At 52.3% G+C, this 27,630-nt stretch overlaps 1 protein-coding gene across 1 annotated transcript in view; it reads left to right on the top strand.

The window, feature by feature from the left end:
* Window positions 1-3,680: 3,680 nt before the first annotated feature.
* The window catches only part of STK11 (serine/threonine kinase 11), a 32,095-nt gene continuing 8,145 nt past the window's right edge, over window positions 3,681-27,630 (top strand). Inside the window, exons 1-7 of the mRNA XM_014882924.2 lie at window positions 3,681-5,322; window positions 10,416-10,499; window positions 13,729-13,818; window positions 14,580-14,712; window positions 15,157-15,293; window positions 15,792-15,919; window positions 22,572-22,629. Coding sequence (XP_014738410.1) covers window positions 5,033-5,322; window positions 10,416-10,499; window positions 13,729-13,818; window positions 14,580-14,712; window positions 15,157-15,293; window positions 15,792-15,919; window positions 22,572-22,629 — 920 coding nt within the window. The 5' untranslated portion in view covers window positions 3,681-5,032. The remainder of the gene's footprint in view (window positions 5,323-10,415; window positions 10,500-13,728; window positions 13,819-14,579; window positions 14,713-15,156; window positions 15,294-15,791; window positions 15,920-22,571; window positions 22,630-27,630) is intronic.

Raw genomic sequence — 27,630 nt, 5'->3', positions numbered from 1 at the left:
GGAGAGGCAGGGCTCGGAATCCGGTCTCACTCGGAGGTGTCAGGGCGGCCCCCGGTGATGAACGGGCAGCGAGGCCCGCACCTCCGGAGACCGGCAAATGCCTGGGGCTGAAGGAACCGCCGAGGCAGAGGGAGCCTCTGGGGCCGCCTCTCCCCCGCCTGGCCCCTCACCCCCGTTCAGGGAGCGGGCGCTGCCCCTGGAGCGGCAGGTCCTGGCCCACAGCCGGCCCGGGGGCTCCTGTGGGTGCCGGACGGCCCGGTCCTGCAGACTTTGTACCGGTGTAGATCCGGAGTGCTTGCCTTGGATCCCACATCCATCCATCCATCCATCCATCCATCCATCCATCCATCCATCCATCCATCTGGGATGGAAATGGGAGACAAACCAAAGTCCTGGAGCAGTCTTGGCTGCGCACACTGTCAGCCCAAGCGGAGTGTGTTCAGTCCTTTTCCTCCTCAAAGGAAAGGAAATTCCTCACTTTTCCTCCCTGCAGGACCAGGGCAGCAGTTCAACCCACAGAGGACACAGGAGAGCTGGAAACACTCAAACCCTGAGTAGCTTCAAAGGATTCTGCCCACTGCCATGCCTTGAGTCCTGCTATAGGAATTAAATGAGAATGATTTGCTCTGGCCATCCTGAGCTCCTCACTCATTTCCCCCACACCAGGCTTTTTAGTTGCTTGCATTGGATTCATGCCACCTTTGCAGCCCCAGGGTAGGAACAAAATCCCAAGGGGTCTCACAAAAGCCTCCCAGATGGGTCTGTTTTTACACCCAGCAGCAGCCAGAGGGAACCGATTTATCCTCAAGAAGGGAAGCGCTGGCAGATGGGAGTCACATTAACACCGGGTCCTTGGGAATACTGGGTGTGTGCCAGAGGCTAAGGGGGAACCAGGAAGGTCTGTGACAGTCCCTTTCTCTCCTTGCTAATCCCTCTGCTGCCAGGCTTCATTCATTTGCACACAGTAATTAATCAAGGCAAACATGTCACACTTTCCAACATATCCTTCTTACAGGGAGACTTCTTTTAAATTCCACCAGCTCTTTATTTGGTGTTACACAAATATAAATAAATAAATACAGTGGGAGAACATGCAGGGATCCATCCAGCACCAAATCAGCCTCCTCCCAGAACCACCAAACCCAGATCCCCTCCTCTCATCCCAGCCTGGATCCCAATTCAAAAACCCCAAGACAAGGATGAAGCAGAAGTGCTGCTGGGCTGGGAGCACTGGGGCTGTCCTGTGCCTGCACTGGTGGGAGGTGTGGGGACATGGCTGAGTTGTGTCCTGGTCTGTTTGCCCCTGTACAGAAGCAGAGTCCCTGGAAAACCGCCTGCTTCTCCTGGAACAGCCCTTCCCAGGCAGCTGGTTACTCTGAGACATGCAGTCTCAGGGAATAGGGACAAAGATGGGAGTTTGGGGCCCTGATCCCATGGGCTCTGCTGCAGAGCAGCTCCACTGCAGGGTGTGCTCAGCTGCTGTCACCCGCTGCCAGTTCCTGTTTTTTCCCAGAGCCTGGAAATCCCCCAACTTTCCGTGAGGTGAGGGCTGTGGAGCTGTGCCGCCAGCTGGCCCTGTGCCCCCAGAGCTGCTGGAAGAGACAGCCAGGGGACAGACCCTGCCCCATGCTGGGCTGGGGCCATGCAGGGGGCAGGGATGGGGCCATGCTGGGGTGCCAGGGTCCCACAAAACCATCTCATATCTGGATAGACCCTTCTGTGCCCCCTCAGCCAGGCTGTGGGGCTGTGTAGGATGAGGGGACAGTGAGGGCTGTGGTCCTGAAGTGTCCCATGTACCACGAGCTTGGCAGGGCTCAGCTGGTTCCCCCGGCTTGTGACCTCCCCACTGAAGGGGACGATGCTGTGCAAATATTTGGGAAAGGCCAAGAGCCTCTGGCTTTGCCTGATGCATCCACAGCCACATTGAGGGACAGGGCTGAGGTGCTTGGGGGTTCCTGGGGACACCCCATATGAGTCCTTAGCTTGCCCCACAGCAGTGGCCCGTTCCTAGAGAGCCAAGCAGGATTTTACCTTTCTCCTGGTGGGTGAGGGAGCAGGCAGGCAGTGAGATGGGCAGGGAACAGAGTGTGGAGTGCCAGGAGCTCCTCCAGCTGATCCTGCCCTCCCACTGCTGGGAACACCTCGGGAAGGGGATGCGCAGCACTTACCAGAATTTCGGGGATGGGTTCCAGCACTTTGGACTCACTTCCAAGACTGGAGTAAATCACTTGGGGCCACGCGCTGTTGTGACAGGAGCCATTGAGGGAGGAGGGAAAGGCTGTGCTAGCAGGAATGGAGGGCTTGGCAGTTCCCCTCCTTTGCATCCCCGCTTTGGAGCCCTTGGAACCTCCTCCCGACCCTTCACAGGCTCAAATTCTTTGATCAAACCAGCCCTGGAACGTTGCTATGCTCTGACCCTTTGGGGACCCTGGCGGCCCTGACCTTGCTCAGGCCCCCAAAAACGGGCTCAGGGCTCTCCCACCTGTGCTTTGAGATCCATGCAGTGCCAGCAGCTCTCATGGAAAAGAACTTATGGATTTGTCCTGCCCTACCTCAAAATAACTCAGCTCCACGTTGCAATCCCAGCCGAGCCTGGCTCCATCCCCTTTGCCAAAGGGTTTGACCCTCCGGCACAGCGGGGCTGGAGGCGGCTGCGGGGCATCGTGGTTCCTCTGAGCTGGCACTGCACAAACCCAATGCACTGGCACCGGTTCCCGGTGTTCCCGGTTGGAGCAAGCACGGAAGAGGCTGAAGCTGTCGTACCGCAACTCCCAGGGCTGGGCAGGGGGCTCCGGTGTCCGGTGAAACCGGGAGGAGACCCCTGTAACGCCAGTGCAGGGAGAACAGTGCAAGCCAACCCTCACGAGCCAGCAGAGGATCCCCGCAAGAGAAGCGTCTCTGCCGGGGCTGGGGCCGGGGCCGTGAGAGGGAGGCAGCGCCGAGAGGAGCCCGGGCTGCGCCGGGGTCTGGCCGGGGCGCTGGAACCGGGCGCAGTTATTTTGGGGATGCCCCCCTTATTTTGAGAAAGCCCTTGTTATTTTGGGGATGCTCTCGCAGCTGCTTGGCTGGACTTACACGGCCACGCTGGGCAGGAGGGGATAAGGCACGGCCGGAGCCGAGCGGAACTGCGCGGGCTGAGGGACACCGCGGGGGGAGTGAGTTCACCCCAAACCCGAAGCGGCTGCAGCGCGGCGGGCGGACCGCGAGGCCGGCGGGGCAGGGCCGGCTCCGGGCCGGGCCCCGTCTCCATGACACCCGCGTGCCCTTTGCCCTTCCGCCCTTCACTTCCTATCGCCCCGCCTCTGAGCGCTGACGGACAGCTCTTGCAGCCTATCGCAGCGCTCTGCCGCCGCCGGCCCCGCCCTCACCCGGGACGGATATCTCCTATGACCAATCACATCTTAATTTCACCACAAACCCCGCCTCTAGACGTGACGGACAGCTCCTTTACTCTATCATATAACCCCGTCGCCGGCCGGAGTGGGTGGGCGGGTTACTCGTAACGAACCAACCGGAACCCGACGTGGTGCGGTCGCAGCCAATCAGCGCTCGAGCGCGCGGGGACGGGGCCGGCAGCGCGGCCAATGGGGGCGCGCGCCGGGGCGGCGCGAGGCGCGGAGCGGGAGGGGGCACGGAACGGCGGGGGCGGGCGGGGACAAGATGGCGGCAGCGGCGTCGGCGGCGCGCGCGCGGCGGGGCGGGCGGTAACGGGGCGGCGCGACCGGGACGAGGAACGGGACCGGGGCCGGGAGAGCGCCGGGGGGCAGCGGCTGAGGGGCGGCCCCTGAACTTGGGGGGACGCGGGAGGCGGCAGCTCGTGCGGGGCGGAGCGCGGCGCCGGGGCCCGGCCCGGCTCCCCCGCCCGGCGGCGGGGAGGGGGGACTCGACCGCCCGCCCCCCTCCCCCAGTTCACCGTTCGGGCCGGCGGGAGCGGCCGGAGCTGCCTGCGGGGAAGGACCCGGCTCGGGCCGGTGAGGCCCCAGAGGTCACCGAACCCCCCCCGGAGTTCGTCCCTTCCCGGCTCCGGCGCTGATTTTGTCCCACTAAAAGTGTCCTGTCCCTTGTCACCCCTCCCTGCCCCATCGCTGTACCCTCCCAGCCCCGGTGACACCTGTGGGAGGTACGGGAGGGACCGTCCGGGCTGGGTGGACATACCTGACCCCCTCCGTGAGGGGCCAGGCACCGGGTAAAAGGTTCTCCCGACCCCCCGGGAGGACCTCGGTGTTGGGACACCGGGCAGAGGGTCCCCCTGACCCCCACCCCGGGGTCGGCGGGGCCGGGGTGGGTTGTGTTGTCCTGCACCACTGACACCCGGAGCAGAGGTGGTGACACATCATGTGCCAGGCGGAATCCCGGTGGATGAAGGATGCCCCCGGGAGCTCTCGGTAGGCACCAAAGGCCTCAAACTTTTGTAGGCGAAAGCGAAGACGCGAGAATTGTTTCGGAAAACTCCTTCAAGGAAACTTGGTTCCAGCTCCCCAACGGCTGAACCCCTCCTCCGGCCCGTGCTCCCGGGAGGGCGGCGGGAGCACACCTTCCCACCCCGGCTGGGAATCATGAGCTCCTAGGGATGGAAAGTCACGAGAGGGACTGGGAGCTGCTCTGGTTCCACGGGGTGGCCTGACGGCCCGGAGATGACCTAACTCTGCAGGATCAAACTGGGCCCAGTCAAGGCCAATTGACTGGGAAGAGCCCCCGGCAGCGGGACCGGGTCGGAAGCAAAGCGTGTCCCAAACTGAGTGTGTCCCGTCACAGATTTATGTTCTTTTTCAAAGACATTCTGGAGCCAGACCGGGATCTTTTGGCATCCAACTGACCTGGAAGCAGCTCTTAGGTTTGGTTTTGTTTTTTTTTTTTTCCTTCTATTTTTTGGTTGTTTTTTTTTTTTTTATTATTATTATTATTCATGTTTGTACAATCTTCTGGATATTTTTTTTCCAAGAAGGAGTAAAAGGGAGTGTTGGAAACTAACAAACAGGATTAAAGCCCTGAGCGCTTAAGGAAAAAAACAGGTTAAGGAACTTAATCCAGGATGGATCTGCAGGAGCCCCAGCAGCTGGGAATGTTTGCGGAGAGCGAGCTGATGTCGGTGGGGATGGACACGTTCATCCACCGCATCGACTCCACCGAGGTCATTTACCAGCCCCGCCGCAAACGGGCCAAGCTCATCGGCAAGTACCTCATGGGAGACCTGCTGGGAGAGGGCTCCTACGGCAAAGTCAAGGAGATGCTGGACTCAGAGACCCTGTGCAGGAGAGCTGTGAAGATCCTGAAGAAGAAGAAGCTGCGCCGGATCCCCAACGGGGAGGCCAACGTGAAAAAGTGAGTAAAGAGTTCTGGGAGCTGAGGGGGTGAACTTGGTCCTTGTTTACCAGCTGTGTTGTTTTAGCTGACAGCGTGGCTCTGCTATGGAAGTGCTTCCTAATCCACAGGTATTTAGGAATCTCTTCCCTCTGAACAGCAGCCAGCGCTCTGGGTGAGGCTGGGCACAGGGAAGGGATGGGTTCCCAAGGACTGGGACAGTCTGGAATACACCACTTTGTATTCCACCAAATGACTTTGGTGTCATTTAATGGATAAAATAGTGTTTCTTAAAGCAATTCCTCTGTAAGGTCTCACCTTGCCCTCACCTGGCCAGGAAAGGTGAGGGGACACAAACATATGTGGTGTCCTCACAGTCGGGGTTATTCCTGTACCTGCCCAGGTGTGTCCCAAAGGCCCTGGAGCTCTCTGTGGTGGCAATTCCTTCTCCCACCCATGTGTAAGGTGCCTGGAACAGGATCCAATATATGGGGCACCCAATGGGCACAGGAAGTTTTGCTTTTTCTTCCTTGGCTTCATTTCTAAGGTGCTTGGGAGGTAACTCAAGGCTCGCCATGGCTGATTTCTGAGGCTGTAAAATGGGGCCAAGGGTTGTTGGCTGTCTGTGCCTCTGACACACCTGGTTACTCAGGGCACAGAGCCCTCATGGAAGTGAACCCCAGGAGAAGCCGGATGCAGGGCTGGATCCATGGGGCTGCTGTGGGAACTTTCCCTTCCCTGGACCTCGCAGCGGCTGCGTCCCAGCCCTGCCAGGAGCTGCTTATCAGCCGTGCAGGAGCCTCTGCAGCCTAAACAACTCATGAGGGTTTATCTAGGCTGGGAGGGAGAACTCTGAGAGGTCGAGGAGACTCCTGTGGTGTTGTGCTGGGAGTGAGCCCTGACCTGCAGAGTCCTGTTTCTGTCCCTCAGTTTGATTTCCCAGTTTAGCTGTGAGATATTTCACATCCTGTCCCAGCACTGCTGTCAGGGACCTCTCTCACTTTGCCTTCCAACCCTTCTTGACAGCCTTGGCTGTGGAACAGTCACATCCCAAGGCTGGGACCTCCCTGTCTCTCCCTGCTTGGCTCAGGTTCAGGATGGAGCAAACTTGGTTAATGTGTAATAAAATGTTTCTTGTTTTTCTGGTGGAGGCTGAGTGCCCCGTCCCTGGGTCTCACCACGGGCACATCCAGAGCTGCCACTGGGGAATGTTGAGATAGTTTTCTCCTTAAGGAAGCTTTTCATGTAAATTAAGTAAAAAGAGCTTGCCCACATCAGGAGAGTTCCTTGCTCTCAGAGCCATGGGAATGCTCCTGTGTCCTGAGGTGAACTCCGTGGAAGTTTTATTCATGCCCAGAGTGGGGCTGTGAGTGTCAGATGGGTCATTAAGGGAGTTACTAAAAGGGGTTTTCTGTGACATTTCCTGGCTTAGCCCTACCTGCTCCAAAACACCGAGGCAGATTTTAGGTCTTGCCTTTTACCCAGGGGTTTACTTTAGTTCAAGTTGCTATTTCTGCTCCCTCATCCTTTTCCCTCTGCCCACCTATCCATGTGCTTTGTCTGCTGCTTCAGTGGGGAATTTTAAGGCAAACTGTTGTATTTTGTAGTCCCCTGGCACTCTGAGCTTATCAGAACCCTTCAGCACTGCTTGTGACAGGGAGTGAAAGCTGTGCCTGCTCTGAGTGTGGAGATATGTGCCCAAACCCAGGTGCCTGAGTGGTCAGTGTGGGAGGAACAAAGTGCTGTGGGGTCTCCAGATAGTGCTGGACAGGACACTGACACAGTGTTTTAATGTCAACGTGGCCAGACTGCACTGGAATCTCACTCTGGGCAGCTGTGCTGGAGCAGTTTTGAGGAGTTTATGCCCAAAAACTGCTCCTGTGCACAGAACAGCAGGAAATCAGTTTGTGGGCTGGATCACAACATCAGGATCTGCTTTGTCTTGGAATCTGATCACTGAATTGGTTTCCAATGTTTCTTACCACACAGGGAAAAGCTGCACGTTGGCTTGGCTTGTTGGGCAGAGGTGACTGAGTTACTGTGGTGAGCTCCTGCCTCTGCCCCCTCACAGGGCACCCAGCTGTGCTGATAGCATGTCATCCAAGGAATTCCCTGGAAAACAGTTCCTAGACTGTGGCCCTTGGGTAATTCCACGAGCAGTAACACACAGGGAGTAATGAGAGTGGAGCAGTAATGTGCTGTGGAGGATCACAGAGGTCTGAGCTGGGCCTTGGGCACCTGGGGATGTTGGGCTGGAAATGAGATGTTAATGCCATCCTTGCTGATAACCCAGGCCACAGCCTCATCCCTGCTCCAGCCCTGTTTCCTGGTGTTCTGGAAACCCAGAAATTGCAGCTAAAATGCATTTGGGACTTATATAAAATCGAATTATTTTTCTCTACCCCAAAATACTTCACTTCTGCCCTAGGAAAATGAGCCCTGAAGGGCTCTCCGAGTCTTGGAGAGGATGTTGAGGGCTTAAACTTGTAAGACACAGTTTCCTTAAATCCATTGGGAGAATCTTAATTTCTCTTTAGAGCAGGTGGAGGTGGCTCAGCCAGGCAGACACTGCTGGATCTCATCCCTGCAAAAAAAAGGAGTTTAGTGGGATTGCCAAAAAGAGGCAGGAAAACCTGGCAGCCTGTGGCTGCAGCAGCAGAGGTTTAATAACTCCGTGTGCTAATAGCCTGACACGTTAATTAAGTGTTTGGGGCTCTGTGGGATCCCAAGTGCCCTGTGCTGTACTTACCACCTCAGCAATTGCTCAGGTTGGAATTTCTGCTCCTTGGAATTCCTTGGAGGGTTAACCTGGGTTATGGGGCTGTGCTGTGACAGTTTGTTCCTGAGGTCTGCAAGTCCCGAGCTGGAACCTCCAAACAGGGCCAGCTCTTCTGGGGAAGGACTTGCTGGAAGCCCTGGAGGTGTGGGCTCAGCTGGGAATGGGCTGATCCCATCTCCCCAGACACGTGTTCCCCATGGAGCTGCGTGGCTCAAGGATTTCCTCTGCTGAGCTGGATGTTTGCTTGAGTTGAGAGGTGAAATGCTGGGACCTGTACTCCGTGGAAGAGCACAGGTTTTGGTGGATATTGAGCTTGGAATGCCAGACACCCCTGCAGGAGCAGGATGTGGATGGACCCTTGGGACTAGGAAAGAGAAAAAGCGACACAGAAATCTTCCTGGCACTTCCAGCCCTTGGGTTCACACAGTCCTGGAGCAGGTGCTGCACTTCCTGAGCTTTCAGGATGTTTTGGGAAGAACCTTGTGAACCAAAGGAAGGGAATGAATCTTTTGGCTGCGTTGCTGGGTGTTGTTTAGGCAGGAATGGCTGGGAACAAGCTGTAGGAAGAATGCTGGATCTCACAGTGGAGATGTCCAGGAAGGAGAGTCTGCTTTCCAGGCTGCCCTTGGCATCTTCCAAAATGGTGAGGCACATGGAACAAGGGGGCAGCTTTGCTATTTACAGTTCTGAGCAACAACACCCCCGTTATTTGCCAGGGCAGGTACCTTGCAGGGGATAAGTCTTAATCCACCAGGATGAGCTTAATGGATCTGACAGAGCTCGTGTTAGAAAGTCTTTTCCCTCCTTGTCTCCCTCCCAGGGGGTTGTACTTGGAAGCTGGCCTTGCCCTCTGGCAGTCTGTCTGGTCACACATTTGCAGTGGGCTGTGGTGGGGTTTTGTTGTTAGTTTTGGAAGAAAAAAAATCGAATTTAGGCCTGTTCTGAGGAGGTGAGACCGATGTTCCCTACTCGAGGGGTTTGCAAAGCAAACGGGATCCGAGGTGACTGAGCTGGCTGTCCCTGCTCCTCAGGCATTCCAGAGCCAAAGAGGGGCTAAAAATAGAAGTAATCTTTCCTCTGGGAAAAGGGCGGCTTGGCCTCTGCCCCAGGGGTGGGGGCACTGCCCTGGCATTTCGGATTGGTTCGCAAAGTCGTGCTGGGGGGGGGGAAATCATTGCAGAAATATGAGATATTTATTAGTCCGTTGAAGGTGAGAGGAATTAGTATTTGTGCTTCCGAGCTGTATTACAGGGAATGAGCTGTTGGGATCAGGATTTTAAATGTGTTCCCAATATTTGGGCTTTAAAGCAGTTGTGTTTGGGTGTGTTTGCTCCCCTCTGGCAGCTCTGGTTGGAGCCCTTGGCCCTCTCCCTCCATGCTGCAGGATCTCCTCAGCCCCACACTGACACTGGCTGCAGTTCCTGGGCTAATTTAATCCACTTCAGCCCTTTGGTCGTTCCTATAATTAAACTTGTCTGCCTTGTCCACAGAACGCTTGGAAGCTTTACTGTGGTATCCTGGATCTCTGCTCAGCTTTTGGTGGCTTTTTCTAAATCCAGAGTTGAGAAAGGAGTGTCTGGCCTTAACTTTGGTAGTGAAATAATTCATACTGCTCAGGAATCCTTAAAAGATCAGTAAGGATTCTCCTTGCACTCCTGCATCAGAGAAGCCTTTCCAAGGAGCAGCTCCTGGTTGTTGCTCAGCCTTTGTGCTGGCCCCAGCTCATTACTGGAGCTGCTAATTGTGCCCGTGAGGGGCTCTGATCTGGCTTTGGGCAGGGGCTCTCACTTCCAAAGCTGTGCTCGGAATTCCTTGTAATGCTGCTTCCCAGAGGCTGAGCTGATGAAGTGTGACCACACTGCTTAAAGCACTGGCCAAATCGCTCTGGAAGGGAGCTGGGAATGAGAATTTGGGAGCTCAGCACAGCCCAGGATGGAGCAGCAGCAGAACAAAGAGAAAAGCAGGACCTGCACTGCCAGGCACCAACGGAACCACCCTGACCTGACTGTCCTGCTCTGCCTGTTTCTCCACAGCTGGCATCCAGTGGGATTTTGCAGGATGAGTTTAATGCAAAAGAGACAAAACTGTGGTTTGGGGCAGGTACAAAATCCCTGGAGACCAAGATCAGAACTGCTGACAGAAAGTGATATTTGAAGGGCTGCTCCCCAAGCCAAGGGAAGGTGGCTCCTCACCGTTTTACCTTATTTATTCCCCACAAACTCAGGATTCAGTTCAGGTCTCTGAGCCATTCAGTCAAGCTTGGATGAAATTTTGGAAGAAATGGAGTTGGGGATAATCTTTTTAAACATAACTTTTTCCTTGTCTCTGCCTGCAGGGAAATCCAGCTCCTGCGGCGATTACGGCACAAAAACGTCATCCAGCTGGTGGATGTGTTGTACAACGAGGAGAAACAGAAAATATATCCTTTTGCACAGGGCTGTTGATCAGGTTTGAACTCCCACTGTTCCCTGCTGTAGTTCTGCTTTTGGGAAGGCCCTTTTGGATGTTTCTTAAGCTTAAATTTTTGCAGCTAAATTGCTTTCGCTGCTGTTAACAATCCTGCCCACCTGGCAGACTTTCCACACAAACAAACACAAATTCACACAGACACCAATAAAGGCAATTTTATCCTCACTTTGCTGGATTTTATGTGACTCTGCCACACTGAGAGCACTTTGCCTGTAACCAGCATGGAAGTTCCAGCAGCTGATCCCTTGTAGCATGTGTTATAAATGCTACAAGGGATGCTTTTATTTTTGACAGTATTTTCTAACTACTGTCTTCTTATTACAGTACTCCAGAAAAGGAGTAATTTAATTGTATGCGTTAATTAGATCAAACACTCTGCCACCAGATCATTAGGATAAAGCAGTGTGACAACTTCTGCTTGTGCTGTGGCCTCGACAGAGCAGGGGGACTGCGAGTCAATTACTGATAGAGAGATCCTGTTTAATTAGGTAGAAGGGAGGAGGCAGCGTGGGGAAAAGGAGCCCGAGAGAGACATCGTGTGTTGGTACCAGGTGATGACAACCCAAAACCATCTCTGGGAAATGGGATCTCTCCGAGGATGCTCCTTGCTGGACTTTCTGAGCAGTGCTGGTCCAGAGTTGGTTTTCAGTGCTTTATCCTTGCAAGGACGGGTTGACTTTGTTATTTTTATCTTTATCTGCTCCTACACTCTCACCAAGTTTGTTTCTCCCTGTGCTGATTCTGGCAATAACTGGGGAAATTTGTTTTCACTGGAACTGGGAGCAAGAATTCATCCATGATTTTGTTCAAACCCTTCCCCAGCTCCTGGCTGGCACTGCCTGTGCTGCATTTCCTGGGCTGTGACAGAGCAGACCTTGAGCAGCCACATGGGGAACAGGTTTGGGAAGGATCCAGCAGAAAAGGGACTTTTTCCCTGAGGCTGCCCTGGAGGCAGAGCCCTTAGTCATGCACAGGGCTGTGTTGGCTCCTTGCAGCAAGCAGAGCTGGGGTTTAGGGGGAGATGTCAACTTTCTCCTTGGTGATTAAAAAAAAAAAAAAATCCTCATTTCCAGACCAAGTATTGTGGGATTGGAAATTTGGGCTGTGGAAGGAAGGGTTCTGTTCCCACCTGAGTGTTCTGTTGCTGGTGGAAGTGCACTGCAGGCTTGAGCTGTTTGTCATAGGGTTACAGAATGGCTTGGGCTAAAAGGACATTAAAGCACAGCCCATTCCACCCCCTGCCCTGGGCAGGATCACCTTCCACTATCCCAGGCTGCTCCAAGCCCCATCCAGCCTGGCTTTGGCCAATTCCAGGAATCCAGGGGCAGTCACAGCTGCTCTGGGCACCCTGTGCTGGGGCCTCACCATCCTCACAGGGAAGATTTTTTTCCTAATCTCCCATCTAACCCCCCTCTGTGTCAGCGTGAAACAATTTCTCCTTGTCCTGTCACTGCGTGCTCATGTAAAAAAAATCCCTCTCCATCTTCCTTGTAGGCTCCCTTCAGGTTAAGACAGCATTTGAGCATCTCACCTAATAAAAACCTTCAGTGATTTTCTGTGGGAAAGGGAAAGCTGTGGTGACTGGATTAAAAATATCAACAACTTCTGGTACTTAAGGGTTGTTTGCTGGCCTGCTATGGCTGGGAGTGCAGAGCTGGTGGTGAATGGAGAGCTCATCCAGGCAGAAAATGAGCCCAGTTCCATGAGCAGCATCCCAGGGAGCTGTTAGCAGTGTTACAGCTGAGTGTAGGAGCAGAACCCCTTGAGGAGGAGAACTGAGAGCTCGGGGCACCTGTAATAGATCTGCTCCAGCCTGGAAGTCTGTTCTCTAATCTGGTTGATCAATCTGAAGTGGATCAATGACCAGGGAGGGGTGAGGAGCAGCCTGGCTGTTAATGACACCCAGCCAGGCTGTCTTTCAGCCTCTTTGCTCCCCAGGAGCTGGTCTGGAGTATCTACCATCACTGTTATTCTGACAGAGGGAGAGTTGATGTCTTCTACAACACTCTGATAGAAGTAGTTCACAGATTTCTTCCAGAGTAAGAAAGGATAGGAATGAATTTTGGGAGCTCTTTCTTCTGTTCTTGCTTTTATTGATTTACTGAGTGTCTTTGTGCCCATCATAAAATCTTGTTTAGGGTGTATTTAGAGTATTTTAGAGTCTCTCTGAAGGAATGGAGCAGGAATTTAATGAGTTTTCAGTGTTTGGAGCTGCTAGATGGAACATGCTGGGAAGGGGCAGCAGAGTCTTCAGCCCAGATCCCACCCAGGGCAGGAGTCTCCGTTCTGCCTCTTCTACCTCAGGTGGCTTCTTGGGGCAAAAGTAATTTATTTTGAGCTTAGGTTAAGAAGCCACCTGCTTGGAGGAATAACTGACCATGGGATTGCAGGGGAGCCCTGGCAGCTTCTGCTCTACCAGGACACTCCTCAATGTTCCTCTCTTCTCCTAGGCCCCTCCAAGCCAGACTTTTGACTTGAAAAGCCTAGGGAGAGGAGGGAACAGGCAATTACAGCATCAGGCAGTCTGGTTCCCATTTTTTGGCCCCAGCATTAAAGCTTACAGAGATAAAAACTCAAATATGCTTCAAGGGAGCAAATGCTGCAAAGTGCCACCAGCTCTTGGCATTCTGTTGTAACTGTTTTTATCCACGTGGTTTCAAAAAGCTTCCCAGCTCTCCAAGGATTCTTTTTCCTGCTACTAGAATGCTCCTGTGGAGCTGGGGGTAAGCAGCAGCTGTTCCATGGAGCACACAACTGAGTCGTTTGGGATGGAGAATGAGGGATAACCAACTTTGGGGAAGGTGGTGGGAGCTCGCTGGCATCTCAGGTGCAGAGCACCCAGGGCACTGGGGGAACAGGCTGCAGCTCTTCTGTCTGGGAGTTCCCAACTTTCTGTGCCCACTTCAGGATATTTCCCTGTTCTCTGTCATGCCTGTGAGATCTCCAGCTTATTTTCTGTGGAGTTCCCATCCTGTTCCACGTCTGGTCACGGAGCTGCAGATGCTCATTTGACTGAAAGATTTTCCTGTAGCTGCTTTCCTGTCCTGGGGGAGCTGGAGGAACATCCCTCAGTACCTGGGGAGTGCAGCCATTCCCTCTGGGATGGGGCTGCTGCCCATCTGAGGGGTGTTTAACACTGAGGAATGTTAACCCTGGAGCTTCCTTAACTCTGCCCTCACGTATATGGTGATGGAGTACTGTGTGTGTGGGATGCAGGAAATGCTGGACAGTGTCCCAGAAAAGAGGTTTCCAGTGTTTCAGGCTCACGGGTAAGTTCTGTTCCTCTCCCCACTGTGTTCTCTCAAGTGGAGAGCACATTCTGCTCTGCTCAGGCTGTGTTTGAAAGCAAACCTGGCTTTGTGCAATAATTTCATATTTTACACCTATGCAGAAAGGTGAAAAGCTCTTGAAGTGGCCAGCAGGGATTGTCCTTAGATTCTGGGAGAAAAAACATCCTTCTATTGATTTTTCTGTTCTTTTTGTTTTACTTCCTGAGCTGCCCAACAGCCCCCCCGGTCCCTGTGCTCCTGCCATCCCAAGGAGTATGAGGGGGCAGTCTCCTGCCTAAATGGAGGTCAAGCCACAGTTCAGCATCAGAAAAGACTTGAAAGGCCTTGGGATGGATTAGGGATTGACAATATCCAGCATGATCTGGTAGCTGGGGTAGTTAGCTGGGATAAGCTGGAGCCCCTTTCACTCCTCAAGGAAAGAAACTTGAGAATTCTGGGAATAGATACAAAAACATTGTCATGATCAAATCAGGGCAGAACAGTGAATCTGTGACAGCTACATAATTTTATGGTCATATTTTAATTTTATTTCAAGAGATGTCTGAGATTACAGACAACCTAAGCGAAATTCAGGCACTTTAATACTATTTCTGGGTATTATGAGATGAAACACTTACCTCTACAACTGCCAGGCTGCATGTGGGTTACAATGATGGCCCAGACTCTCTGACCACAGCAAAAAGCTCCTTTCTGCTGGCTAAAAGTGTTTGATTTTTTTTCCCCTCTGCCTCTCTCTGCAGGTACTTTTGTCAGCTTATAGATGGCTTAGAATACTTGCACAGCCAAGGGATTGTCCACAAGGATATAAAACCGGGGAACCTCCTGCTAACAACCAATGGGACACTAAAAATATCCGATTTAGGCGTAGCAGAGGTATGTGAGAAGCACAGCAAAGTCAGAATGGGACATTCTAGATTGAGGTCACCTCTGTGGTATCATTGATTTATTGTGCATTTAGGCTTTTGTTCTGTTGCAGAGTGCTTGAATATTTATTGCAATTGGCAAAGCACTTCTTTTGGTAGCAGCATGAAACCTCCACTCAAGAAGCACAGAGAAGGAAGATGTCAATCCTGGACGAGCCCAAAAGTGGGGGGAAATAGGGATGAGCTACATAACCTTATCCTTTTTTTTTTTTATATGTCTTAGGTAGGAGAGACTTGTCACTGTGGCGTGTGGCTGCTGTTGGTGGCATGATCTCATCATCTGTAGATGTTCAGTAGAGGAGTTTTCCCCTGTTGTTTCCCAGGTGGAACTTTTCCAAGAGTCACAGTTTGTTTTCCTTGGAAGCCTGACACTGTTTGGTCTCTCCTGCTGCAGGCATTGCATCCATTTGCAGAGGACGACACGTGCAGGACAAGCCAAGGGTCGCCAGCATTCCAGCCCCCAGAAATTGCCAATGGCCTTGACACCTTTTCAGGCTTTAAAGTCGACATCTGGTCTGCGGGGGTGACGCTGTGAGTGCCCAGAAGCCCCCAAGAACTTCATAACTAATGACACCCTCAGATAGCTCAGTCCTGGCCCAGCTCTGTCATCACTACTCTTGTGTGATGGGGGGAGCTGAGAGGGGGGTGCTGCTTGCTCCTGTGGGTGGATTTATGCTCCCCAAAGTACCTGTGATTCTGCACAAGGGGATCTTTGCTCTCCATGGGTGACTCTGCAGCTGTTGCTCAGCTCCCAGAGGCACAGCCAGGGCAGTAACAGAAACCACAAGTATCTCCAGTATTTATTTTTAAGTTTTTGCTTTCTCAGACTGTCAGGGAGATGTCCTGGTGGTTTTGACCCCTTTGAATGAAAAGCTGTGAGAAAGGCAGGCTAAGCTTAAAGAGGTTTTGCACATACTGCCAAATATTCCTCTTTTGGTTTCCTCTTGACTGCTTTTGGCTTACGTAGTCAGGTAAGAACTGAGTACCTGTGTTCTGCTTCTCATCCTGCTTCTCCTTCTGCCTTCACAGATACAATATCACAACGGGTCTGTACCCTTTTGAAGGGGATAATATCTATAAATTATTTGAAAACATTGGGAAAGGCGACTACACAATTCCAGAGGATTGTGGTCCTCCACTCTCAGACTTATTGAGAGGTGAGTCTTCCCAGCTGCTTTCAAAAGGGTAACATTTATAGATGCAACAGCTTGCACAGAGCCAGAGCTTCCTTCCAAGTGTCCTGTGGGGATATGGGATCCTGTTAGTCAGGGAGGTTATACTTACAGCCTTACAAGACTCTGGCAGATCTTCAGCACTGATGTGTTCCTGAGATCCCTGCACAGCTCGCAGCCACTACTGTGTAGAGTTGGTTCTTGCATGGTTTCCTGTGTTCTGAGAAGCTTTTACATCTAAAGACAAAGCCCACAAGAGGTTAAAGTTAAAATGGCGTAATAGCATTGATGCAGGTTTGGACAGGTAGAGTGCTCAGATGCTGTGTCCAGGCTTTCCCTGATGTCACACACTGAATATTCAGGGTCTGCCGTCCCTTCTCATCAACCTCTGCTCTGGACTTAGTTGTCTCAGTCCCATTTGTCCCCTTCCCCTCAAATTCAAAGCTGCAGGATGTTGGAGCAGTGACAATTTCACAGCAGGACTGGGATAGGACCAGGAGTGGCACTTTCTGGGGAAAAAATTGTGGGGCTTTTCGTTGTTTTTTTTTATTCCTATCACTTATTGCAGCAGTTTGAGGTTTAGTGCTGAACAGTCTCTACCTGTGGAATCTGAGTGGTCAGGCAGGGCAGCAGTTGTGCTGTGTGCACAGCAGGCAGCTTGGTGAGCTCCTTTGACAGGAGCTGGGATGTGATTCCAGCCTGTGGGAGAGCCTTACCAGCATTCCCAGTGCCTGCAGCAGAAGAGCCGAGTGCAGCAGTGCTCCCCAACCCTCAGCACGGGCTCATCCTCTCCTTTCTGTTCATCTCTTTGTGAGGAATCAGCCCCCAGTTGTGGGATGTTTGCCTTGTTTCGCATTGGTTTTCTGTGCGTTTGGTGAGGGGCTGTGCCCCTCTGCTGGCAGCGTGTCAGCTCTGCAGGCCCCGGGCTCCTGGTGCAGGAACACAGCTCCGGGCTTAGTGCAGGGGGCATGGGCTCCTGGCTCCTGGTGCAGGGACACAGCTCCGGGCTTAGTGCAGGGGGCATGGGCTCCTGGCTCCTGGTGCAGGGACACAGCTCCGGGCTCCTGGTGCAGGGACACAGCTCCGGGCTTAGTGCAGGGGACATGGGCTCCTGGTTCAGTGCAGGGACAAAGGCTCGGGAGAGGGACACAGCTCCGGGCTCAGAGCAGGGATGCAGGCTCGTTGCAGGGAGACAGCTCCGGGCTCGGAGCACGGCCCTGGCTCCCGGCTCGGTGCAGGGACACAGCTCCGGGCTCGGAGCACGGCCCTGGCTCCTGGCTGGGTGCAGGGACACAGCTCCGGGCTCGGAGCACGGCCCTGGCTCCTGGCTCGGTGCCGGCCGTGCTGGCGGCAGGTGGTGCTGTCAGTCCGAGCTCTTCCGCTGCCGCCGCCCGGGGCTCCCCCGGCCCCTCGGCACCAAGGAGCTGCCAGACCTCCGCAGCCCCCCTCGGAGGCTATTTTAGCTTCCCTGGCTCCATTCCAATGATGAAATCAGTTATTTCCATGTGTTTCCAAAAGCATTAGCCAGCTTTAGCAGCTTTCCGAAGGCGTTACATAAGGCAGCGCTTCCAATGGCGCTCGGCACAGCCGGGATCCGGCTGCTCCGCTGAGCCCGACACGGTGGCTGCTCCTGCCCTGATGTGCTTCACATTGCACCTGCCAGCCCCAGGGAGAAGTGGCCTGAGCTCCGTGTGGCATTTGGCTTGTGACTGCTGACTCCAAACGTGGCCTTTTAATGAGCTGGGAATTGCCCAAGTGGAGCAAATCCCGCAGTCCTGTTGGTCCGGCAGCAGTTCTCCTAAAGCATCCAGCAGAACTCCTTGGAGGTTTGTGATCAGCCTCTCAGCTGCACTTAGTGATTCCCCCAGGGAAAAAGAGAGTGGCAGTTTTCTCTTTTCCTGTGCTGAGGATATTGACAGCTTAAAATCTTATGCTTCATTAGCACAATAACTCCTCTCCTAGTTCTCCTCCCACCCCTGCATGAGATCTGGAGCCAGAATTACCTACTCTTCCCTCTGCCTGATTTTACATGGAGGAGCCTTGAATCTGGTGCCCTTTGTCCATCTCTTACAGCCTGAGTCTCCTCTTGCATCCTCAATGCTGTCAGTTTGTCTGTCTGCATCCCTTCTGTGCTTGTTCACCACAGAGGTGGGAGTCGAGTGGGTTTGGTGAGAAGAGGAGCTTGTCTGGGAGGAGGTGGCTATACCCCTTTCTTTCAGGGCAGTGGGAAGCCCTAAGGATCCCTTTACCTGTCCTCTCTCCCACCCCTCATCTTGCTGTGTACAAGCTGCTGCATTGCAAAAGCTGGCAAAACCTTCTGATATTCCCCTTGCTTGGTGTGAGGCACATTTTCCAGTGGTCAGCATGCCAGGTGGCCTCGAGGGGGATGAATTTTGGGGTGAGATTGCCCCAGGTTTGCCTGTTCTGGAGGCCTGAGCAGCTCCCCAGCATCTGCTGAGGCCCAGGGCTGAGCTGTGCAGTGGTGGCACCACGTAGCTATGGTGACAAACCTGGCTGCTTTATTTAGTTCCTGCTTTTCCTCCAGAACATCTGCATTTCCTGGTCGGTGCCTGCTCCTCCTGCAGCAGGCTGGAGCTGAATCCATTGCCTGTGGATCAGATACTGTAAATGGCTGTGTTTGTGTGAGCAGCACAGACACCCCCAGCTCAGCTCTGTCGCTCTGGCGGTTTCGTCTCATCTTTGTGTTGCTTTGAAAGGCTCTAAAAGCCCTTGCAGGGCTGTGAGTGCCTGGTCTGGGTTTGAGTGAGGCAGAATTCAGTGTAGCAAAGTGCTCATTTCCTCTGTCTGCCAGGGCTGTGCTGACCACAGGCCCCACAGTCGGGCTGTGAAGTAAACACAAACACACTTTGTAAGGTTTTTTTCTTCTTCTGTTGACTACTTTTGTAGTGCGTCTTTACTTTTTCTTCCCCTTGAGCTTGTTCTTATCTTTGTTCCCCTTTTCCAGAACAGCAGAGTTTAGAGGACTTAAAGCTTCAGTGGTATTTGGCTTGTAAAGAGACTCGCATGACAGTATATCCTCCAGATTAGTTGGGATGCTGCTCCTCGTTTTGTCTCCCTAATCAGGGATGAAGCTTTATTTATACTCTTCAGGGATGGAAAGAAGAAGGGCTGGTGCTGTTTTGTGTGTGCACTCAGGAGAGATGTGTCAGAGTGGAAGAGTTTATAAATAGCTTTAAGGTTCTTCTGGCAGCATCTGCCCATGGCTTATCAACTCCTGTGCACTTTGCTTCTGGACCAGAAAAATGCACAAGGTCAGCTTTCCTCCTCCTGGTCTAATAGACTTTTACTGGAAGAGGAAGCTCTGAGGCTGCAGCTCTGCATTAATCAGTATCTGGATTGATTTCCAGGCCTTGTGACCTGGGACGTGGTGGTTGGATCCTCAGCAGTTTGTTTCCTCACTTCCATGACCTTTCCTTGCTGGGACAGTGAGAGAGGATGCATCCTGGTGACAGAGGGGTGCTTTAATTCTGCTGTGGCAGGAGTCCCCAGGGCTGTCTGTGCCCATCCGGAGGCCTGGCCTGGATCACAGGCTCGAGATTTGCCTGCAGAGGGAGTTTGTGGCCAGAACAGCCAGCCGAGTGCAGGGAGAGGGAGATGGTCCTGCCTCATTTACAGATTTGCCTCGCATTGGTTTTACAGTGGTTGTTAAATGTTGATCCAAGTCGGAGACTGAAGTGAAATCCAGGTTGAGTTCTTTAACCTTGCTGTTGGATTTCTTCCTGTTTGTTCAGTCCCACACCTGAGATTGTCCTGTGTTGTGAACTCTGGAGCTGTGCCTGTCCACTGAGTGTGTGGGCTGGGGGTTGTGAGGAGCAAATCCAAGATCTCCAGTTTCTGGGTTGTCACTTGATGTGATTGGAAAGGGTTTTGAAACTGTTGATGTGCAGCAGAGAGAGGACAAAATACCCTTGTCTGGACACAACTGTGTGGTGTCTGTGCTTATCAGTTTAACACCTGATAATTCTCAATGAGAGCACTTCATATTTTAGGAATAATTTCCTCATGGAAAGGGTTGTCAGGCACTGGATGGAGCTGCCCAGTGAGTTTTGGAGCCCCCATCCCTGGAGGTCTCCAAGGAACACCTGGACATGACACTCAGTGCTCTGCTCTGGGTGACAAATTGGGGATCAGCCACAGGTGATTCTGTGACACCCCTGTATGGACACAGGGAGTACTGGGGAGCAGAGCTTGGAATTGGCCTCATGAAGCATTCCCTGGCACAGGCTGTCCCATCCCTGCTCGCAGATAAACTCCAGGGAAGTCTTTACCCTAAATGGCCGCAAGCGGCGGCGGCTGCGGGCAGACGCTCCGGGATGACTTGCCTGGTGAATAGAACATGATGTTTTGTCTTGCTGAAGCCTCTCTTCAGAGCAGGACTTGAGCCACAGAGCTGCCACGAGTGACTCAGAGCTGAATGTATGAATGTACATTTTCAGCGAGGACACTTTCCGTTTTCTTTCAAATGTTGCCCCAAATGCAGTCATTTTTCATTGGAGTAAAAATTCCTTTGGCTCAATTATTTTCCTTCTGCCTTTTTAATGGCTTGAGAGCAACAGCTCCCTGTGCCATGGCTGTTTGTGCCTACTGCTCTTAGGTCTCTTTTAATCATTTACCTTACACTTCTTCTCCTGCTTGTACCGGTTTCATCTGGTAAATGCCTTAAATTTCAAAAACACCTTGAAGTGTGGTTGGTAAATAAATCAATGGGGGGAGTGGGTGGTGTCCTGACTTCCCTGTTTCTCACAAGATTAATAAGAGAGCATGACCAGTACTTGCTCCTGTCTCCTAAACTTCATGTGAGAGCTCTTTGTGGCCCTATTTCTTAAAAAGAAAAAAAAAAGCCAACTCATTTGGGCAGCTCAGCTGTGAAACTGTCTGATCATCTTATTAATAGGTTCTTTAATTAGGTGTGGGATTTTTTTTTTCTCTGAACTTATTTCGTTTTCTGTAAGGTGAGGAGAAATTCCATCTGAACGTGAGAAAACTCCTTTGCTGCCAGAGTTGAGCTCTGGAACAGGTTGTAATTGAGGGGGTAGAGTTTCCATCCTCAGACACCTTCAAAACTCAGTCCAGACAAATCTCTGAGGAATTGGGCTCTGAGGACTCCAGTGCCTCGAGTTCCTGAGCCAGGAACCTGACCTGTGACCTGGTGAGCTCTTCCTGGATTGCTTTAACCTACTTCATGTGATGTCATGTGGATCAGTAGTGATCCCATCTGCCATAAAGCTCTTAATGCTGTCACCAGCATGGATAAACCGTCCCAAATTGCCAGGGCAAAGTGTATTTTGGGTTCTGGGGACGAAATTACTTCAGCCTTTCCCCACTGTATGTCCTATCCCCCTCTCTTTGCCCATATCTGATGTGATATGAACAGACTGACAGGGAGGATGTTCTGGAGCAGCTTTTGGTATCACATGTGCTGTGGTGATTTATCTCTTCCATGACCTTTGAATTGCAGGATCTTACCTGCAAGGCCCCTGTAGCTTCCTGCTTTTACTCGGATGTGTCTTTCCATCCCTCATTTCCAAGTGTCCACCCAGATGTTTCCCCCACCCCTGTGTTCTCAGTGTGTCCTTGTCCTGGCTCTCCCCAGCACTCTGCACTGTTTGTTCCTGTCCTGACTTTCTGAATTCCTGTTTGACAGTGAGTGCTGCTTCCCAGACTTTTCTGGTTGCTGGAGATGGGTTCTTCCTGTTCCAACCCATCTCCAAACCTTCATTCTTCATGCAACCTGTGCAAGACTTGATAGTACAGGTGCTTCAGGAGCAGCAGGGGATCATCCATTAAAAGCAAAACTCCTTGAAGTGTGCAGCCATGAGGTTTTATTAATGTTCATTAGGTGAATATATTCCTGGAACCTTTATTGGAGAATATCTTGGATGCTGCTGTGGATCAAACACTCAGGGTTCCACTGGCTCATTTCCAAAGAATATGGCAAAATTTGCTCCTTCCCTTCTGTTGAGTTGTGAAGCTTCTGAAAGGCAGTGGAGCAGAGTGGGCTTCCCAGGAGGCTGTTTAAGGAATCCACCTCCCTCTCTCCCAGAGAGAATAGGGATGAGCTGCTTTTCCTCTCCCCACTCTGCTCACCACCCACCTCAGCTACCTCAGCAGATGATCCCAGAAATCCAAGTCCTAGCCAGGGCACAGGAATGGGCAGTGGGATGATTTTTTTGTTAATTCTCCCCAACTGCACCTCAGAATAGAATTCCACTAGACCAGAGGATCTGGGACACTGAGCAAGAGGCTTTAGCTCTTCCATGGAAATGCAAAGTCTTGATTTTCCTTGCCTGGAGACTTTCGTAGAGCTGTGATTGAGGGCTGGACAAGCCTCAGTCCCTGCACTGGGAGGGAGGGAGGGAGGGAGGGAGGGAAGGGCTGTACCTGCTTTGCTGTTGGGAAGCTGAGGAGCAGACTGGAACAGGTCAGCAATGGGATTGGGATTTTATGCTGAGTTTCCTGTGGCCAATGGAGCAGATCCTGCCTGGAGCTGCCAGGACTGGACACAGCATGGCTGTTGGGGAGGGAGGGGGAGGAAAGGACAGATCTTTGTGCTTCCTGGCTTCTACTCAGCTGAGAGTGTCTGTGATCACACCTGGACTTTTTTCCTTCTTTTCAGGGATGCTGGAATACGACCCAGCCAAGAGGTTCTCAATACAGCAGATAAGGCAGCACAAGTGAGTGTTACCAGCCCTTCTCTTCCTGCTCCTCCTGTACCTGTGCTCCTCCTCTCACCCCGTTTCCTTCTGACAGCAGACACATGGAAGTCACTAGATCTCCTTCCTCCAGCTCTGCTGGGGCTCTGGCAACCTCCACTTGGCTTTTTTCCTCCTATTAGAGCATCCGGTGAAGCACTGGAATTACTAACCAGTAAATAAGGAATATGTTGGACGTCTGTTTGTGGCGTGCCTGCTTCTGGATAATTAAGGGTTCTGGATAATTTTTTCCAGAGGCCAGCAAGTACTAATGGAGCAGAACAGGAGGTCCTGAAGGCTGTGTTATTGAAGTAGGACTGTTCAGTAACGTGTGTTAGTTCTGGCCAGTCTGGGGACAGAAATATCCCCTGGTATTTGCTCCATATGGAGTCAGTATGTGGAAAAGCGTTCCAGGACAATAGGAATTTTTTTTTTTCCTTTCTCTTTAATATCACAGTCCTCCCTCCCCCATATCCTCCCCCATTTTCCGTGCCATAGTCAGGGGGGAAATGCCCCGTTATCACTGAAGGGTTTTTTTTTTTAAGGATCTGTTTGAACACGCTGGCTCCGAGCAGAGATTTCCTGGGCGGATAAAAGTACAAGAACAAAAAGCATCATGAGGCTGTGCTTCACTGCGGAGGCTGCATTAGCTTATCTCCTCTTGAAATGGGAAGTGCTTCTGAGGACAGGCAGAGCTGCCTCTGGACTGCAGCTGCTTGGCCCGTGAGCCTGCCCAGATCCTTTAGGGAGCTGTAAAAGCAAGGATGTGATCCAGGGTGGTGCTGAGCCCACTCCATGCTGCAGGAACAGCGCTGCTTTCCTCTTGTGTCTTTGGAAAAGCCATGTGCTGTCAGGTGATGGTCCCTGGGTGTCACAGCCAGAACCTGAGAGGCCTGAAATGCCTCTGCAGGGAGCAAACAGGACCAGCTCCAACAGGGATTGGAGGGACCAGGGTGCAAGCAGGGCTGAGGGGGTAGGGTTTATGGAGCTGCCCAGGTGATTAATTAAGTGTCAGGATGACTCTTTTGTAGTAGCCAAGCCCCACATCAGGGTTTTCAGGGGCTCTGAGTGCTGAAAGGCACAGGCATCTTCCATTTGAGGCTGCCTTACCCTGCACGTACCTCCCCGTACCAGTTGCCGTGACCAGATCAGCTTGCCATGCTTCATCGGGAAGCACTGCAAAGAAGCAGGAATTAAGTCTATGGAGTCATCAGTAGGTGTTGAGAAAAGCACTAAAAGTGTTTCCTTTCCTGTGACTGCAGTGGCCACCCCTGAGCTCAGGAACTGCCCTGAGCCCTCACGGGTCACTGCCAGGTGATTGAGCTGGTTCCCCAATTCCAGATACTCCATTTTGCCCTCCTCCCACGTGGCAGGGATTTTTTTGTGTCAGCATTGCCCAGCTGGAAGCACAGAGGAGTCTCCAGAGATGCTGCCTGTAGTTAGAAAGCCAGAGAAACTGGAGCAAGGCTGTGGCACGGGGCAGCCACCGAGCTCCTCCACTGCTGTGCCGAGGCTTTTCATCCCACAGCACTCAGAGGGGCTGAGGAAAGGCTCTACCTGCAAACCCAGGAGAATTTCTCAGGCTTAGGCTCTTATTAGTTTTGTGTGAGCTTAGCCAGTGCTTCTTAACAGGCTTTTCTCCCCTATTAGTAATTGCCTCCTTCCTCCTGCTGTGGCATCTCGTAATTACATCAAGCACAGCAGAGCTTGCGGCCTGGGCCTTGGATGTGTCTGTCCAGCTTCTTTTTGTGCTAAAGAATCCAGAGCTTCGTTCTCCTGGCTTTTCTTTAAATAGAAACTTAGCCCTGATGCTTAACCTGACCTTGTTTTTTTTTTTTTTTTTTTTTTGTAAATGGAGCGCAGCAGTCAGGACAGCAGGCAGCCATTCAGGTATTGGCAGACGGGTTTGGGAAAGCACTTTAGTAAAAAGAGGTTTGATTTCTAGAGCCCTTAGATTTCATCTATTGGCAGGAGTAAATCATTAATGATTGTGGGTTTCTCTACACTCCTCCCAGCAAAAGCATGTGCTAAGGACAGGAACTAAACCAGAGAAACATCAAGCAACTTCCCCAGGCTGCCCTGCTGGGATGGATCCCATCTCAAATCAGAATCACCCTGTGCCTTTTCATGCTGCTGGAAGTCTCCTTTTATGTCTTTGTGCTGCTATTCCTGGGGACTCACTCATATGGACAGTCAGGATCATCAAAGTGCTCTGAAATCAGCAGGAGCAGTCCCTGGATCCCAGGCAGCAGTTTTGCACTCAGGCTGCTGGACCAGGCTCATGTCAGGGTGTTGGGAAGGGGCAGTGTTCCCCTGCCCTGTGGGAAGGGTGAGCCCAAGGTGTGCTGCAGCCACAGAGTTGGGGCTCAGCACCCATCCTTCCCCACTTCACCTTCCACAAAGTGTGAAGGCCCTTGGGATCAGGGATAAAGTCAGTGGCTTAGGGGCACTGAGGAAGCCCCAAGGGAGCACAGAGTGCTATTCCATAGGGAGCAGAGCTGCAGGAGGCAGGGAAGGCATCCAGGCAGCCCAGCAATGGTAATCCAGCCATTCCTCCCATTATTCCTGTCAGCTTTCCAAATGCTTTTGCCCTGCAGCAGCAGAGGAATGCTGGAGGAAGAGTCTGCTGAGTTTCATCCCTACCAGCTGCCTTCCTCCCTCCTCACTCCTGCAGCTGAACTGCATCAAACTCCTGTCTCTGCACTTTTACTGGTGCGGGACAAAACAAAATGCTGCTCTGTTCAACCCAGTCCGTGCAGAGCAGACTTGGAGCTGGAAATGGAAATGAGTTAAACTTCTCCCAGCCTGTCATCTCAGAGCTTAGGAACTGCCAGAAGCTGACCCCTGAATAGCAATGGAAGAGCCTGAAGACCTGCTTTCCCTGGAAGGATCCGAGTGGGATGATGTTCAGTGGAAAACCAGTGCTCATAGCTGAACTCTGTGAATATTTGGTGCTCCTGGGACAGGGATTGTAGGGCAGGGAGGAAAAGCTGCCAAGAGCCAGGGAGTTCCAACCTCCTCCCTATGGATTATCCACCACCTCCCCTCTGCCCCGTGCTTTTGCTGAAGGGCTTCCTGCTCGTACACTGCATTTTGTTACTAATTCACTGACCTGCTGCAGCACTTAAAGTGATGAAGTGGATGCAGAATTCTACCTCTGTCCCTTGTTTCCAAGGCAACCATCTTCCCTTCCCTCTCCACAAGTATCACACTTAATTTGTTCAGGCGCAGATCCGATTGCAGGAGTTCATAGCACGGGAGGGGGAGGCACTTCCGCTTTTTGTTAGCGGAGGTGCAAATTAACCTGCAGGGCCGGGGTCTCCTCCTGCCCTCCTGGAGCTGCTCTGCTGCCTTCCCCAGCACTGTGGGGTTTGGATTGTGGCTCTGGGATGCTGTGCTGTTCAAATCTAGGCACCAAACCCCTTGGAAATCTGTCCGGTGCTGCTGAGGGCTCCTGTGCAGGACTATGCTCCTGAGCTGCATTTGAGGGAGAGGGGCTTCTCTGAGCCTCTGCTGCTGCCTTGTGGGCTTTCCCCAGCCCTTCTCTATTGTGCCAGGCAGTGATGTCTCCTCAGCAGGACACAAAGAAGCATTCCTCTTCCTTCCTGTGGCATCTGACTCAATCTTCCTGCCCTCTGGCAGCACCTGGAAGGGATCTTTCCTTCTTTTACCCACATTCTGCACATCAGTTTTGTAACATGGTGTGTTAAAGGACTGAATCTCCAGAACTCCTTGTCGGAGTCTGAGCCATCCCTGCCACTTTTGGTCCTACTACCAGCTGGGAGGAGCTGCTGTTTTTATACTTTTGTTTGTTCTGAACCTGACTGAAGAGCTTGGACATCTCTTGATCCAGCAAGAGCTGAAGTGGTGATTGCAGGGACACTGCTGGCGTGTGTTGCCTTTCCCTGGGACATTGTGTGCCTTCCACGATTGCCTGTGAGGGAGCTGAGCTAAACTGGAGCCCTGTTCATTGCTGCTTGTGGTGACAGTGACCTTCCAGGGAGCTCGAGGCCCTTACATGGCATCACAGGAGGTGGAGAATCGCTTGTCCTGACCCTGGCTGGCAGGGCAGGGATCTGCAGTTTGGCATCTGCTCTCAGAGAAAACCATCCCTTTGCAAACCAAGCCAACTGCAATGTTTGTGACCCAAATGGGAAGTGAATAGCTGGGAGTGTTGGAAAGCTGCAGCTGTGCTTACAAGATTCTTATTTTAACCTTGCTTATACCACGACTTGAAAAGAGCAGAGGGAGGACTTGTGATGGGAGATCTGAGCTTGGGAGCTGCAAACCAAACGGGCTCATTAAGCACTGGGCAACCCAGATTCCTCTTTTCCTTCAGTCCTTGACCCTTGCTGTCTTATCTCCCTGTGGCTGACAGCAGCTGTCTGGGCACCACTTCTGCCTGGCAGGATCACAATTAACGCTTGTGTCGCTGCTGGCCGAGGGTTCTGAGCTTTGCAGGCGCCTCAATGAGCTTGTGGAATAGGAAGAAATAATCCCTTACTACTGCTGCCTTCACTCTGAAGCATTTCTAAGCCACTCCCAGCCCTTTGAAACAGAGACCAGAGAGGAATCTGCCTCTTGCAGAGGGATGTTTTGCACAAGGGGCGCTTCTGAGGTATCCAAAATGTTTTCTTTGCCCTCAGGGTTAAAGCAGCTGCCACAAGCACCAGGTAACTGTGTGTGTACCAGTGCAATTGGCTCAGGAAACATCCCTGAAAGTGAGAATAACTGGTGGAACAGGGCACTCATCAGCAGGGCTCTGACCCGGCCCATGTTTTGGGTGGTGGTTGAAGAGGGGCTTTATTTCATGGCCATCACTGACCAGGAGGTGCTGCTTTCTGGCTCAGGCAGTGGCTTCCTGAGGCAGATGAGGGTGTTCCAAGAGCCAGTGGTCCTCAGCTGAAGAGCAAATCTTCAGTGACAGCCTCCAGCACCAGCACAGAAAGCGGAATGTCTGTCCCTGCTGGAAAATCCTTGCCA

Source organism: Sturnus vulgaris, chromosome 26 (genome assembly GCF_052056855.1).
Source record: "Sturnus vulgaris isolate bStuVul1 chromosome 26, bStuVul1.hap1, whole genome shotgun sequence".
In the NCBI taxonomy this organism is placed as follows: domain Eukaryota; kingdom Metazoa; phylum Chordata; class Aves; order Passeriformes; family Sturnidae; genus Sturnus; species Sturnus vulgaris.
Note: the sequence above shows the minus strand (reverse complement) of the source record. Positions and strands in the feature narration are given on the sequence as shown.